The sequence below is a fragment of the Mesocricetus auratus genome, unplaced genomic scaffold, assembly GCF_017639785.1.
Source record: "Mesocricetus auratus isolate SY011 unplaced genomic scaffold, BCM_Maur_2.0 Super-Scaffold_2245, whole genome shotgun sequence".
Lineage (NCBI taxonomy): Eukaryota > Metazoa > Chordata > Mammalia > Rodentia > Cricetidae > Mesocricetus > Mesocricetus auratus.
The window spans coordinates 48,631,416-48,648,225 of NW_024429180.1; the positions used below are offsets into that span (position 1 = coordinate 48,631,416).

At 41.0% G+C, this 16,810-nt stretch overlaps 1 protein-coding gene across 4 annotated transcripts in view; it reads left to right on the forward strand.

The window, feature by feature from the left end:
- The window catches only part of Fndc3a (fibronectin type III domain containing 3A), a 152,747-nt gene that overhangs the window by 79,049 nt on the left and 56,888 nt on the right, over positions 1–16,810 (forward strand). The window contains exon 1 of one of the 4 annotated variants that reach the window (XM_040732801.1): positions 16,536–16,788. The exons of the other annotated variants lie outside the window; for them this stretch is intronic. Coding sequence (XP_040588735.1) covers positions 16,782–16,788 — 7 coding nt within the window. The 5' untranslated portion in view covers positions 16,536–16,781. Of the gene's footprint in view, positions 1–16,535; positions 16,789–16,810 lie in introns of those variants that run through there. 4 annotated transcript variants of the gene reach the window in all.

Consider the following 16,810-nt stretch of genomic DNA (forward strand, 5'->3'; position numbering starts at 1 on the left):
TAGCTCTGACTTAAGTAATTACCCCATAATTGTTAATCTAAGTATGTCTCTTACCGGAGAATAGTTCCGGGCTCCTACCCCATGGTGTTACATCTCGAACTCTCTTGTGTTTCTCCTTCCCAGAGTCTTCCTGGACTCCTAGCCCCACCTATCTAGATTCCTATTGGCCAGACAGTGCTTTATTGACATATACACAGGACTTCCCCAACATGGAAGGGAGACATTCCATCTAGCCCTTCATAATCCAGTCGTTTTCTACTAGCCCTCTAACCTCCTGGTACTGAGACGCTGATACTGCTACAGGGTCACTGCAAATCTCTTCACCTTCAGCAGACCGTGAGGTGAGCGTTCACTGCTTGTCTAGACTCCGGTCCAAGGGAGAACAGGGCCATGTTCTAGCCCTATTGTATCAGCCTGGTTCTGACACTTTCTTGGCTGGATAAATGGCTCTTTTTCCATGGGTCACACATGGCCACCAGACTGAACACACTGTACCCCCAATAGACATTGTTGTAAGGGAAAAAATTGTACAACATGCTCATCTCATGGCCATGCAGCTGATGTTCCCCGATTCATCTTTGGTTCTTTCAGTCCTTGTTGGGAACAGTTGCATGCTTTGACTTTTCCTTAGAAGATGTGGACAATTATCTATTCACTCCAGTCTCAGGTACTGTCCATGGATCTGAGAAATGATTCTACTCAAGTCTAGTTTGATGAACCCTTTTGTGGGTTTGTTTGGGTTACTTTCGAATGCAGAGGTGACTCAAAACAGTGAGTCCCTGAAGAGCCCACCCCAGCATGATTAACAATTCATGGAACTTATATCCCTGGAGTTCCCTGCACAGCTTGTATGTAGTCACTCAGAGAGCCTTCTCTTTCCTGATAATTTTTTAATCACTTGCTTATATCACTTTGATGAGGAGGCTAAGGACTCTTGTAACTTTCTGCATTTCTTTGAGCCTTACACTTTTTTGTTAGCTTCCTCATACTTTTCCTTCATCCAGGAGGGTTTCCTTCAGAGGAAATAGCTACTACATAACAGGTATATATGCCAGAAATAACAGATTCATTTTATATTACTCTTTACTCTGCAGATACAATGCAGGATTCCTTTAAATGCTATGTGATACACTCATATATACTTTGAAGGGCGTGTATCCATTATACATGGTGCTGGGTTTTCTCTTTTATTGCAGATAGATTTTTTTTCATACAATATATTCTGATCAATGAAATATTATTATATTTCCCTTCCTCCAACTCCTCCCAGATCCTTCCAGCTTCCCTACTCATAATCCGCAAACATCCTTCATCCTCTCCCATTAGAATGCAAACAAGCATATAATGAAAATTAATAACAAATATAAAATGAAAACAAACAAGAATAGGGCAAAACAAACACAAAAAAGAGCCAAAGTAGAAGTACAAGAAAAACATACAGATGCAGAGAGACACACACAGAGAAAACCCATAAAAAAAAATCTAAAACCATAATACGGAATTAGGAGATCTGTAAGTTTAAAAAAAGCAAAGAAGGAAAGAATGCCCAGACAAAACATTGTGAGATGTAAAAGTACCTTCAAAGATATCATTAAGTTTGTTTTGTATTGGCCATCTATTTCTTTAGTGTGGTTGGTATACCAGTGAGGCTCCATGCAGAAAACTTAATTTTTCCCTTGAGAGTAGGTATCAGTTGCAGATAGCTTCTGGGTTAGAGATAGGGCTTTGTGTCCGCTTCCCCTCTCAGCCCTGGAATCCCATGTGGCTTAGACGTATGCAGGCCCTGTGCGTGCTGCCTTAGTCTCTGAATTGTGTCTGGAAGGTCTTATTTTCTCCGTGCCCTCCATCCCCACTCTTATACTCCTTCTGCCGCCTCTTCTGCAGAGTTCTCTGGGCCCTGAGGGAAGGGATTTAGCAAAACAGTAGCATTTAGTTTTGCCCTAGGACCATGGTCTATCTGGTTTCAGGCTCTTAGCCACTATGGCAGTGTTGGTCATGGGTTCCATCTTACGGAATGAGCCTTAAACCCAATCAAGTATTGGTTGGTTGCTCTCACAACTTGTTTGTCACTATTGCAGGCAGGTCACCATTGTAGATCACATGGTTTGCTTTTCTCCTCTGGTAGTGTGCAAAGTCCTTCCAGAACCATGAACATTAGTCAGTAGAGGTGAAGGCTCTAGGTAGGCACCAACTTGCTTCTTTATGTATAGTGAATTATATATGTATTGTCTTCAGCAATAGGGCCTTGCTGTATGTTTCTGGAAAGCCACTAATAGCCTTGACAATAAGTAACCTGGGTTGTTTGGGGGTTTCTATGGGGTTTCTTTGATCAACAACTCAATTAGATGTTACCTATTCCTGGCCCCAGAGATTTCATTTTTTAATGGCAAGAGATGTCTAGTTGGAGCTTTGTCTCTTCTCTAAAACTCTCCCCTTAGTCCCTCCCTTACTCCATTCTTCCTTTCCCCTCCCTGTTCTGTTCTCCCATTCTAGCTCCCCACCCTTGTCCATCTATAGCTACCTATTTACTTTCCCCTTTTTAGGGAGATCCTTCCTCTCCTCCATCCCTTACTCTATACCTAATCTCTGTGGTTACATGGATTCTAGCTTATTGAGGACTACCAGCTAACATTCACGTATAAGTGAATGCACACCATACGTATTTGTCCTTTGGGATTTAGGTTACCTCACTAAAGATGATTTTTTTCTAGCTACATCAATTTACCTGAAACTTCCATGATTCCTTTTTTAAAAAAAAACAAACATGTATATGCTGTTTAAAACATATAGACTGTTTCTAGCTAGTTGGAGTAGAGCAGTTCATCCAGTAGAATGTAGATGAGCCAGTGCTTCTGTAATAGGATGTAGTTTTTTGAATCTTGAAATAGATCTTTCCCAGGACCCTAAGGAACTACTTTCCAAAGTATAGTCCCACCAGCAATGGATGAGTGTTACAGTGTTTGGTTTTCAAAACTATATTCACCCATAACTTTGTCTTTCTCCCCTTCCTATCAGCTTCCTTTGTTATTCCCCCCAACCTGCTGTCATCTCTCCCCTTCTTCCTCTCCTCTCTGTGTTCTATTGCTATGATAAAATAATTTAACAAAGCAACTTAAGGTAAAAAGGATTTATACACCTGCACACATGTTTCCTGTGCCTGTATAAAATCTAGGATATACAAATGATATACAAATCCTGAGACTGGCTTATTATGCTTAACACAGTGACCTTCACTTGCAACATTTCCCCCAATGAATGGCCATGTCTCTTGCTAAATAATGCTCCATTGTGAATAAAGGTACTGTACTTCCCTGTCCTGTTGATTGACACCTAGGCTGATGCCATAGCTTGGCTATGGTGTATAATGCTTGTTTTTGGTTTTTTAAAAATAAGGTTTCCTTCCATAGGCTAGGTTGGTTTTAAACTTGTGCTACTCTTACCTCAGTCCCAAGTGTTGGCATTACAGGCATGTGCTACCTTCCTTGTCCTATCTTGTTTTATTGTAAAATGTGTTTTCAATATAATTTCTTTTTGTGTGTCTTAATAAGGTAAAAATTAACCAGTAACTAAAATTGCGTACATTGTTATTAATGGTTTAGAGTTTATCTTTATTTCATCTTTTTGAGACAGAGTCTCACTATGTAGCCATGGCTGTCCAAGAACTCACTGTGTAGACCAATAGGCTGGCCTTGAATTCACAGAATTCCTCCTGCCTCTGCCTCCTAAATGATGGTTTTAAAGGCATGCACTGCTGCACACAGGTTAAAATGCATGCATTGCTACACCCAGGTTAAAATGACATAATTCTGATGATTTGTTTTACTTCCGTGTTTTCACTTTCAGAAGTAATCCTAATGATATGATAGTGACGATTACCCTGATCTGGGCTTTGTCCTCTTTCTCTCATCACTGGGGGTCAGCCAACCTAGAGAGAGGAGGCTTGTCTCTTGTACCTCAGTATTGCTTCACAAGTTTGAAGAAAAGATTTAGGCGTAAAAGATGGAAAAAATAAGGATGATACAGTGACTTTTCATTAAGTTTGGTTTACTGAAAGGTCTTTTTAAAATAGCGATATATTTATTTTATGTGTATGAGTGTTTTGTTTACATGGATGTAGGTACATCAGAAAAGGCAATCAGATCTCTTGAGACTAGAGCTACAGACAGTTGTAAACTGCTGTGTTGTTGCTGGGAATTAAACCCAGGAATTCTGGAATAACAGCTAGTGCTCTTAACCACCGAGTCATCTCTCTAGCACCCGCTAAAATGTCTTTTTAATTCTGAAGTTAAATTCCTCCATCTTTGACTATCCTTTGATATGATAGCATAGAAGAGACTTGCTTCTGTGTGCTTTCCTTCCCATGTGTTTACTTGGTTAATCAGTAGTTGGTTAGTCAGTCTCAGGCATTTGTTGATTGTACATTAAAATAGACTTGTGTATTGATAGCTGGTTAATATTCGTGGGTCTGACTTCACTTAGCCCTATTCACTCCCATCCCCAATTAATCCAAAATGCATCAGGCTTAGTTATTTCTATTGTTCTATATCATATAATGTAAAAAATTTTAAAGTGTGCAACTTAGTATTAAATATGAGAAAGTTACAGAGAAAGAAAATGGTAACTGTGTGACCTGACCTGCAAAGTGACTGACATCACTCTAAGGCAAAAAAAAGTAAAAGCGTGTATGTGTACACAGGGTAGAACTAGAGGGAACATACTTCAACTTCATAAAAGTTGTATGTCACATATCCTCAGACAGCATCATCCTAAATAGAGAAAGTCTGAAGCAATCTTGTGGAAAACAGGAACAAGCTAGGACTATCCATTCTCGCCACATTTTCATTATAGTACTTGAAGTACCAGCTACAGCACATAAGAGGAGGAAATAAAAGGGATACAAATGGGAAAAGAAAATCATTTCTATTTGTAGATATTATATATAAAGATCCCCCCAAAATCCACCAAAGTTTCTAGAAATTTTCTAGGAATAACCTTACCAAAGTAGTAGCAGGATACAAAATTAACTTCTAAAACTCAGTAGTTTTTCAACATACCAGTAACAAACATATTGAGAAAGATCATGGGAGCATTCATTCACAGCAGTGATCTCCCCCCAAATCTAAGAATAAACCTAACCAAGGAGTGAAGGACATCTATAATGCAAACTTTGAATATCTCTCCGATGAAATGAATTGAAGACATTATAAAATGGAAAGATCTCCCATGCTCATGATTGGTATAATTAACATTGGAAAAAATGACCACCTTAAGAAGAGTATAGATTCGCTTCCAGTGCCTGGGGACTGCTACAGAGCCTCCCCTCCTGGCAGGAGCCATGCACCCCAGATACCTGGCCTTCTCTCCCACCAATGGGACCAGAGGACCAGGTAAACCCGGCCCTGTATCTGGGCCTGCCATCCAGTGCCTGGGGACTGCTACAGAGCCCCTTCCTGGCGGGAGCCATGCACCCCAGATACCTGGCCTTCTCTTCCACCAACGGCACCAGGGGACCAGGTAAACAGGGCCCTGTATCCAGGCCTGCCTTCCATGCCTGGGGAATGCCTGGGGGCCACTACAGAGCTTCCCCTCCCAGCGGGAGCCATGCACCCCAGATTCCTGATTTTCTTTTCCACCAACGGGGCCAAGTAAACCAGGCCCTATAACCCAGGCCTGCCTGGGTACTGCTACAGAGTCCCCCCCTCCCAACAGGAGCCCCACACCCCAGATTCCTGCTCTTCTCCTCCACCAACGGGACTAGGGGACCAGTACCTGCAGACCTCCAGTGGGAGCCTATGCACCCCAGATTCCCAGTCTTCTTCTCCACCCACGGAACCAGGACTAGGGACCAGGAAGAGGAGAACTACCAGAGTATTGACTTGCTTGCACCCACCGAAAGGGAACTCTGGTTCCCTAACCACCAGACCAGTAAGGGGCTCTTTCTGTACCCACTAGAAGAAGAGATGGGAAAGAGACAAAGATGACAAAAACACTCAGCAATTGAAAAACAAATATGACACCTCCAGATTCTAGACACTCCACACTAGCCAGACTCCAACATTCCAATGTAAATGAAGCAGAATAGAATGACCTTAAAAACAACTTCATGAAAATGATAGAGGCCTTAAAGGAGGATATAGGAAAATTCCTCAAAGAAATGGAAGAAAAAACAAATCAAAAAATGCAAGAAATAGAAGAAAAAGCAAACCAAAAACTGCAAGAAATAGAAGAAAAAGCAAACCAAAAAAAAAAGCAACAAATGGAAGAACAAACAAACCAAAAAAAATTTTTAAAATGCAACAAGTGGATGAAAAGACAAAGCAAAAATTGCAAGAAACAGTCTAAACAGTGCAAGGGTTGAAAATTGAAATAGAGACAATAAAAAAACACACAGTCTGAAGGAATACTGGTAATAGAAAAGCTGGGCAAATGGTCAGGTACTACAGATACAAACATAACCAACAGAATACAAGAGATGGAAGAGAGAATCTCAGGTGTTGAAGATACACTAGGGGAAATTGATTCATCAACCAAAGAAAATATTAAGTCCAACAAATCCCTAACACAAAACATCCAGGAAATCTGGGACACCATGAAAAGACCAAACCTAAGAATAATAGGTATAGAAGAAGGTGAAGAAAACCACCTCAAAGGGGCAGGAAACATATTCAACAAAATCATAGAAGAAAACTTACTCAACCTAAAGAAAGACGTGCCAATGAAGGTACAAGAAGCTTACAGAACACCAAATAGAGTGGATCACAAAAAAAGTCCCCTCGCCACATCATAATCAAGACCCCAAGCATACCGAATAAAGAAGGAATATTAAGAGCAGCTAAGGAAAAAGGCCAAGTAACATATAAAGGCAAACCTATCAAAATTCCACCTGACTTCTCCATGGAAACTCTGAAAGCCAGAAGGTCCAGGATAGATATTCTACCAACACTGAGAGACCATGGATGCCAGCCCAGGATACTATACCCAGCAAAGCTTTCAATCACTATAGATGGAGAAAACAAGATATTCCATGACAAAACTAGATTGAAGCAATACATATTCACTAACCTAGCCCTACAGAAAGTTCTGGAAGCAAAACTCCAACCCAAGGAAGTTAACTATAAACAAGAAAACATAGTCATTAGATAATTCCACCCCAAAAAAGGGGTGGAATCCCACACAATTCCACCAACAACAACCATTCCAAATCAAAGAAGAATGAGCAATTAATGGTTATTAATGTCCCTCAATATTACTGGTCTTAACTCGCCCATAAAAAGACACAGGCTAACAGAATGGATTTGAAGACAGAGTCCATCCTTCTGCTGCATACAAGAAACACACCTCATCCTCAAAGACAGACACTACCTCATAGTTAGAGGTTAGGAAAAGATTTGCCAATCAAATAGACTCAAGAAACAAGCGGGGGTAGAAATCCTAATACCTAACAAATTAGACTCAAAAATAAAATCAATCAAAAGAGATGAAGGAGGTCATTATATACTCATCACAGGAGAAATACGCCAAGATGAAGTTTCAATTCTGAACATATATGCCCCAAATACAAAGGCATTCACGTTTGTAAAAGAAACATTGCTAAAACTCAAATCACATGTAAAGCCCCACACACTTATAGTGGGAGACTTCAATACCCCACTCTCACCACTAGACAGGAATACCAGATAGAAAATTAACAAAGAAGCAAAGGGGCTAATAGAAGTTATGACCCAATTGGGATTAACAAACATCTATAGAACATTCCATCCAAATAAAAAAGAAGAATATACCTTCTTCTCAGCACCACATGGAACCTTCTCAAAAATCGACCACATACTTGGCAAACATCAAACCTCAGCAGGTACAAAAAATTGTAATAACTCCATGCATCTTATCAGACCACCGTGCATTAAAATTAGAAGTCAACAACAACACAAATTGCAGAAACCCTACAAACTCAAGGAAATTGAATAATGCACAATTGCACCATTCCTGGGTCAAATAAGAAATAAAAAAAAATTAAAGACTTCTTAGAATTCAATGAGAATGAAGACACAACATACCCAAACCTATGGGACACTTTGAAAAGCTGTGCTACGGGAGAAGTTCTTAGCACTAAGTGCCTACATGGAGAAATTGGAGAATAGTAACACTAGAGAATTAATAGCACAGCTGAAAGTTCTAGAACACAAACAAGCAAACTCACCCAGGAGGAGTAGACAACAGGTAATAATAAAACTGATGGCTGGAATCAATAAAGTAGAAACTAGGAAAACAATACAAAGAATCAATGCAACAAAGGGTTGGTTCTTTGAGAAAATCAACAAGATAGACAAGTCACTGTCCAAACTTACCAAATGACAGTGTGAACATGCAAATTAACAAAATCAGAAATGAAAAGGGGACATAACAATGGACTCTGAGGAAATTCAGAGAATCATCAGGTCATACTTTGAAAACCTGTACTACACAAAATTCGAAAAATTAAAGGAAGTGAACAATTTTCTGGATAGCTATCACTTGCCAAAATTAAATCAAGAACAGATAAGCAATTTAAATAGACCTATAACCCCTATGGAAATAGAATCAGTCATAAAAAAATCTCCCAACCAAAACAAACAAACAAACAAACAAACCCAGGTCCAGATGGCCTCAGTGCAGAATTCTACCAGAAATTCAAAGATCAGCTTATACCAATTCTTCTCAAAGTATTCCACGCAATAGAAGCAGAAGAGTCTTTGCCAAACTCTTTTCTACGAGGCTTCAATAACCTTGACACCCAAACCATACAAAGATACAACTAAGAAAGAGATCTTCAGACCAATATCCCTCATGAACACTGATGCAAAAATACTCAATAAAATACTGGCAAATCCAATCTAAGAGCGCATCAGAAAAATCATCCAACATGATCAAGTTGGCTTCATCCCAGGGATGCAGGGATGGTTCAACATATAAAAATCCATCAATGTAATCCACCATATAAAGAAGCTGAGAAACAAAAATCACATGATCATCTCACTAGATGCAGAAAAAGCCTTTGACAAAATCCAACACCCCTTCATGATAAAGGTCTTGGAGAGATTCTGGATAACAGGAACATACCTAAACATTATAAAAGCTATGCACAGCAAACCAACAGCCAACATCAAACTAAATGGACAGAACCTCAACGCAATTCCTCTAAAATCAAGAACAAGACAAGGCTGTCCATTCTCTCCATACCTTTTCAACATTGTACTTGAAGTTCTAGCCAGAGCCATACGACAACAAAAGGGGATGAAGGGGATACAAATTGAGAAGGAAGAGATCAAACTTTCACTATTTGCAGATGATATGATAGTTTACATAAATGACCCAAAGAACTCTACCAGGGAACTCTTCCAGCTGATTAACACCTTCAGCATAGTGGCAGGCTATAAGATCAACTCAAGAAAATCAGTAGCCCTTATATTTTTGGTTGTGAGCCTAGCCTTTAACGGCTGAGCCGTCTCTCCAGCCCACATATATCTGGGGAGTGCCAGCCTACAACCCCATGCCCAGAGAGTCTGGGAAACAGAAGCTTCATTCAATGGCTTATGGAAGCAGAGGCAACTCCCACAGCTAAACATTGAGCTGAACTCAAGGAACCCAGTGACAGAGAGGGAGGACTGATGAGCAAAGGGGTTAAGACTGGGCTGGTTTAACCCCCAGAAACAGCTGACCTGACAAGGGTGAGCTATAGAATCCCAGACTGATGGCTGGGAATCCTGCATGGGACTGATCAAGACCCCCCTGAATGTGGGTGTCAGTGAGGAGTCCTAGGGAATCTTGTGTAGTAGATCAGTATTTATCCCTGGCATACAAATGGACTTTGGGTGCCCATTCCACAATGAGAGATAAACTCTCTCCCTGAACTCTTGAGGGAGGGTCTAGGCCCTGCTCTGGATGAAATGGCAGACTATGAACACCCCATGGAGGGCATCACCCTCCCTGTGGAAATGAGGGGCTTTTGGGGGTTTGGTGGGAGGGTGTGGGCGGAGGGGAGGGAAAGGGAGAGGGACCTGGGATTGACATGTGAAGCAACCTTGTTTCTAATTTAAATTTAAATTTAAAATAAGAGTATAGATTCCGTAAAATCCCAAAACATTCCAAATTCTTCACAGAAATAGAAAATAATATTCTAAGTTCACTTGTACATAAAAAACTCGAGAGAGCCAAAGCAGTCCTGAACAGAAAGAACAATGCTAGCGGGAGTCACCACACCTGATTTGAAGTTGTACTGCAGAGCTAGAGGAATGAAGGCAGCATGGTCCTGCCACAAATACACATAGATCAATGGAACAGAATACAAGTCCCAAATTCAAAGGCACCAAATTACATATGACTACGATTTGACCAAGATGCCAAAAATACATGCTAGAGGGAAAACTGTCTTCAGTACATGATGCAAAGAAAACTGAGTGTCCACAAGGTAAAGAATGCATTAGACACATGTCTATCACCCTGCACCAAAATCAGTTCCCAATGGATCAGAGACCTCAACATGAGACCTGAAATATCAAAACCGCTAGGAGAAAACATAGGCAGTGCCTCCAGCATACAAGTGTAAGAAAGGGGTTTCTGAGTAGGACTCTTTTTGCCCTGGAATTAAGGAACTGATAAATGGACCTCATAAAACTACAAAGCTTCCATCTAGCAAAGGAAATGACCGGCTGAGTGAAGAGGAAGCACACAGAATGGGAGACCGTCTTTGCTAGACATGTGTCTTGTAGAGGTTTCCTAGTCAGAGTCTATGAAGAACTCAAAAGAACAGTCAGGAAAGCAAATGACCTTACTGAAGAATGGACTGCCAGTCTGAACAGAGAGTTCTCGAAAGAAACAAAAATGGCTTTAAAACTTAAAAAAAATGTTCACTTAGCAATTATGGAAATGCAAATAAAAACGACTTTGAAATTTTATCATACTCTAGTCAGAATAGCTAAGATCAAGAAAACAAGTGAGAAATGTTACGCTGATGCAGGGAAAGGGGAAACCTCAATTCATTGCTGGTGAGATTGCAAACTGGTGCAGTCATTATGGAAATCAGTATGGAGAAACCTTAGAAAACTAAAAATAGATCTGCCATATGACCCATTTATAATACTTCTTGGAATGTACCCGGAGAACTAAATATCTTACTACAGAGCAACTTGCTCAGCTGTGTTTATTGACACTCTATTCACAATAGCTAAGAGATAGAAGCAGCCTAGATGTCTGATGATGAATGAATAATCAATGTGGTAATAAACAAATGAATTCTATTCAGCTTTAAAGAAAAACATGATTGTTTACTATCTGTGCTTACTATTGGACTGTTACCCCCATGTTCTGGAAACTTAGCATGTTATACTGCTTTATTAATACTCTAGAATTGACTGACAGTGGTATTTCAAGAAAAAAAGCAAAAACAAAAATGAAATTAGCAGGCAAATACATGGAACTGGAAATACTCTGAGATAACCCAGACTTAGACAAATGCGGTGTGCTGTGGATCCTCTCTCTGATCCTTGGATTTGATTGTATAACTTTGGAGTCGGCCCAGAAGCTAGGAAAGGGGGGAAGGGGGAGCGGGGAGGGAGGGAGGGAGGGAGGGAGGGAGAGAGAGAGAGAGAGAGAGAGAGAGAGAGAGAGAGAGAGAGGAGAGAAGAGAGGAGAGAGAGAGAGAAGAGAGGAGAGAGACAGGAGAGAGAGCGCCTGGTGGGTGGGAGAAAGAAGGAGCCCTAGAGAGGGGGATAGTGGGACACATGATATACAGAGGGAAATGGGGAAACAGGGTGGTGACTTACTTTGGTAAGGGGAGGGAGTAAAGCTAACAGAGAGGTAGAGTCAGAGGGTGGTAGGATAAATAACACTAAAGTTTTTCAGAAAGTCATTGAGTGTGTGTATGTCTGTATGTGTGTATGTCTGTTTAGGAGTACACACACACACACACACACACACACACACACACTTCAAATGGAGTTATCCCACATGGGGTGATAATATTCCTTCAGGAGCCATAGAATTTCTTTTTCCTTCCCTCCTTTCCTCCCTCCCTCCCTTCCTCCCTCACACAGCTGGCTGGTTGGAGTTAAGACCTCCCAGTAGGAAGGAGCTCATCCCTGAACTGTAAACCTAGCCAACAACCTGTGGTTAGAGGGGTCAAACACTCTAAAGGAACCCAACTGCTGCCATTTTCCTAAATTAATGTAGCTTTCAGTGATACTCTGTTTATCCTTATACCTACAGATAAATGTCATTCTCAGCCCTCATCATTCTTTATTTCCATGTGTGATGGTTTGCCTGCATGAGTGCTTGTGTACCACATTTGTGCTTGTCATCCTGAGCCATAAGACAGCATCAGATCTCCTGGAACTAGAGTTACAGATGGCTGTGAGCCTCCATGTGAGTGTAGGAAGCAAGCCAGCTTCCTCTGCAGGGCATCCAGTGCTCTTCATGGCTGAGCCATCTCTCCAACTCCAAGAAGCTTCTTTCTACAACAGATGACAGTTGCTGCAGAGGTTAAATGGCCACGGGGTACCCAGCCCCAGTTAAATCTGCAATATAACTCCTCCACGTAAGGTTCAGGGAATATTAACAAAGAGAGGTGACAAGAATTGCAGAAGTAAAAGGACCAAGGAGACTCGTAGAAGATACTGTCTTCTATATAAGATAGGGATTCTGTACCTCTTAACTCTGAATAAAACAGATGTGTAAATCAGTAACTAATCCAAGTGCCAGAACAGATGGAAAGTTAGAGGCCCCAGCCTTAAATGAAGAGCTGTAATGGTTAGCCCTAAACACATGTCCATAGGCAGCATTATTTGGAATCAGGTGTGTGTGTGTGTGTGTGTGTAATTATAGAAGTGGTCATGAATTCAGGATGGGAGTGTCTTAGGGTTTCTATTGCTGTGAAGAGACACCATAACCACAGCAACTCTTATAAAGGAAAACATTGAATTGGGTTGCTTGCTACAGTTCAGAGGTTCAGTCCGTTATCATCATGGTGGGACAGCTTGCAGGCAGCCATGATGCTGGAGAGGGAACTGAGAGTTCTACATCTTGACAGGCAACAGGAAGTGATCTCTCTCACTGGGTGTGATGACATAGAGGAGACCTCAAAGCCGGCCTCCACAGTGACACACTTCCTCCAACAAGGCCACACCTCCCACTAGTGTCACTCCCTTTGGGTGCCATTTTTTTCAAACCACCATAGAGGACAACACAGGAAGAGTTGGAAAGCAGGCGATTTATGTATGGAATTCTCAAGATAAAAAATTAAATTATAAAGAATAACTCATTGAATTGCATACCTGTTCTTTTATATCTTTTTTGTTTTTAGGTGAAATGCTTTGTTTATTTGTTTAGAGGTCTTCCAATGTGGCCTTGGTTAGCATGGGACTCACTATAGAGACCAAGATGGCCTGGAATTCATAGACATCTGCCTTTCTCAGCCTCCTGAATACACCACCACGCCCAGCTTTCCTTTTGTATCTATCAGTGATTCTGAGCAAATAAGACCTTTTGTTTTCTTTTGTTGCAGTAGGTGTTACTGACTTCTGACAACAATATTTGATGGTATACTACTACCCTAACTGTTACTAGAGTTACCACTAGTTAAAAGTCTCAGTGTTAGTGATATGGTCCCTGTTTTGAATAATTTTCAGCCTCTCTCTCTCTCTCTCTCTCTCTCTCTCTCTCTCTCTCTCTCTCTCTCTCTCTCTCTCTCTCTCTCTCTCTCTCTCTCTCTCTCTCTCTCACTCACTCACTCACTCACACACACACACAGAGCTGGGACTCCCCGTGTACTCTGCTGGAATCTCAGCTTGTTCATGCAGCACCATAGTGGAGGTAGGGGAGGGAGCATAGGTTTAGCTAGCCTCAGAAGGAAGACTCTGTAGGAACTGTCAGGAGGCAGTTATCCCCAAGGAGGAAGCTGCAATTGACACATTCCTATGCACACTGGTTTTAGCTGACAGTCCATAGTCCCTGGAGTCAGTGCTAGACCCCAGAAGCCTCTGCCATCCCCTAAGCCTGAACCAGGAAGGCCTTGCCATTCCATAGGAGTCTGAGGCGTTGGGTTCCTTCGCATGGTTACTCTCTTATAAGACATGTTAAGTCAGGTTTTCATCTGCCCCATAAAAATCTGCCACATGCTATTGTTATTGTTTAGGATATAGAGATAATAAAGTATCAAGTTATGCCAAAATTAGTTTGAAAATATTTTGTTGCAAGGGGCAGACAGTATATTCACTCAGTATTGACTGGAATAGAGTTGTATTTCATCAGCTTAAGTGTAATCACTTAGACTTGATTTCATAAACAGTGAAGGATTTTTAAGCAGAGAAGACAAACTCGATTCTTTTTAAATTCATGTTCACAGTAGTTTTGGGGGTGTTTATTGAAAGGGACTGGGGACATGGAGACCCAGTAAGACAACACTGGGATAGTTTTAGCTTGTTACTCCTGTAGCAATAATAATACAGTAAGAAAGAAGGTGGATTTGAGAGATATTTGAGGGATAAAACCAACAGAACTTCCCAGTTAATGATGTGAGATGAGTGGGAAAAATAAAATCTAGTGTTATTGTCACTATTTCTGCTAAAATAGAGCCTTAAAGGCAATACAGAAGGTAGAGTGTGTATTGATGGGAAAGTGACTGATTTGAATTTTGTGTGAATTTCATATTACAGATCTAGAGCCCAGAAGAAAACCTACAGAGGTGCAGAATCACAAGCTTTTATGAGTGTAAGGAAGGTCATCCTGAGAGATGATGTAGAATAGCAAAAGCTGGCCAAGAACAGACATCCAGGAAAACAACACAAACAGAATAGAAGCCTTTAAGCACTTGAAAGACATGGCACGCTCAAGATTGAAAATCAAGGATTAGATGCGAAGGAGACGCAGGGATTCCTCAGTAGTGTTAATTGGTTTTGTCAAGTGACTGTTCCCAGTATCAATCTCAGTAGAGTGGTAATGATTTTGTTGGCATTATGTGCTCACAAGACAAGGTTTGCTCTCTGCGGTGAAAACAGGAGACAGTGGTTGGACCACTAGTTCTCCATTTGAATTGATGGAATCACACCATCTTTTCATACTTTACCTACAAGTCCATTATTGAGTAAGGATAAACTTGAAAATAATGAGGGGAATTGATTTTCTAACTGTGGAGTGCAGCTGTTTTTAGACACACATGGTGCTGTCAAACAATGTATCATTCCAATTAGAAACCTTTGTACACTTTTATAAACTATATGAAAAGTAATAAATTATGGAGATTATTACAGGCACTTTAACTCAAAGGAGTAAGTACCTAGAAAACCCTGTAGTCACTAGGAGTACAGGGTAGCCTTTACCATTAGTAGGCTCCTGAGCAATTAATTGTGTCAGTGTTGGTAAAGTTGAAAATATGAAATTTAAAATCACACTAACCTGCTGCCCCAGCTGTGGCTTGCCCAACTCTTTTTAACCTCCAGGGAGACACTGGGCCTTTAAACAGGGCCTGCACTTGAAAATGTAATTATCATGTGAAGCAACCCTGCCTGTGTGCCCTTGACAAGTTACCTAGCTGCCCTCAGTTTCTGCTTCTCTAGTAATGAAACCTCTCCTTGAGTTAACAAGCAGGACACTCAGGATGGTCCCTCTCTGCTGTGTAATCATTTCTTCTGAAAGTCCGTACTCATACTTTTACTTAGGACAGCTGTCAGTTACTGAGTAGCAACAACCAGTGTTATCCTCTGCCCTGGTTTAGCAAACTCTGATTCTCCCAATGTGCTTTGAGGTTGATCAACTGAACCTCCCCACAGGATAGTCAAAGAATAGTAGTAAACTGCCATGCTGGTGGGCTAATTGTAACATTCAGCATCATTCAGTGCCCAAATCCTGTTGCCCCACTGTGCTGCACGTCAAAGAGCCCACCCATTTCTTGTAGGTGCGTGTGAGTGGCTGACAGTCTGAATTTACATGACATCACAAGTAATGAAAAGACCTTCCAGAAAAATCTTCATTTTTCACAGCTTGTAACTGAAGTATAGGTCACTTTCCTGGTATCTAAGTATTTTTGGATGACTGTCATATTTTGTAAATATGAATAGTGCTATCCACTAAACATCATTCTTTATTCCTCAGAGTAAGTCTTATTTTTAAAAACCATAAAAAGGAAAGTAAATGGATAATAAAAGCAGAAACCCACATCAGCTTGCAAGGAAAAAAAATAGCATGAAATAAATTCCACCTTTAAGGAATTTGTCATCCATGTCTATTGTGTGGGCGATTCTTTGTGTAGTATAGACATTCCTAAAGATTAAGCATAAAATGCAGATGTTACACGCTCACATTTTGGATTAAGGCTTTGAAATTAATTTACCCCAAACTTTGTAGGTGAAAGCCAGCAGCTGGGTGGGTGAATAAACCCGTAAACACAAAAGGGAGTGGTTTTCGTCGAATACGTCTCGGTAAGGTTTATTTTGAGGAGCATTTACATTGGCTCTTAAGGAAGGTGGGACGCGGTGCATTCGGGGAAGCAGCTGGAGACGCCTTTTAAAGGTTTGGTTTCAGTAGCTTCCAAGCAGGACCCTTGGCGCTGTTTCCTCTGCCGGTCTTTCCCGGTTCACTGTAGGTCATGTGATTGCTGTCACGTGACTCGGTCAAAGGCTCTTTTCCTCTTACCAGCTTTGAGGGAAAAAAAAAAAACCGAAACTGTTCTCCAATTAAAGCTGCTAACGTGTACTGCGCCGTTTCCTTGTTGGCTTCTCTTGTCCGCTGCTGCTCCTGTACCCTGTAGAAACAAAATGAGTGGTAAGATTTGCTGTTTTTGAGC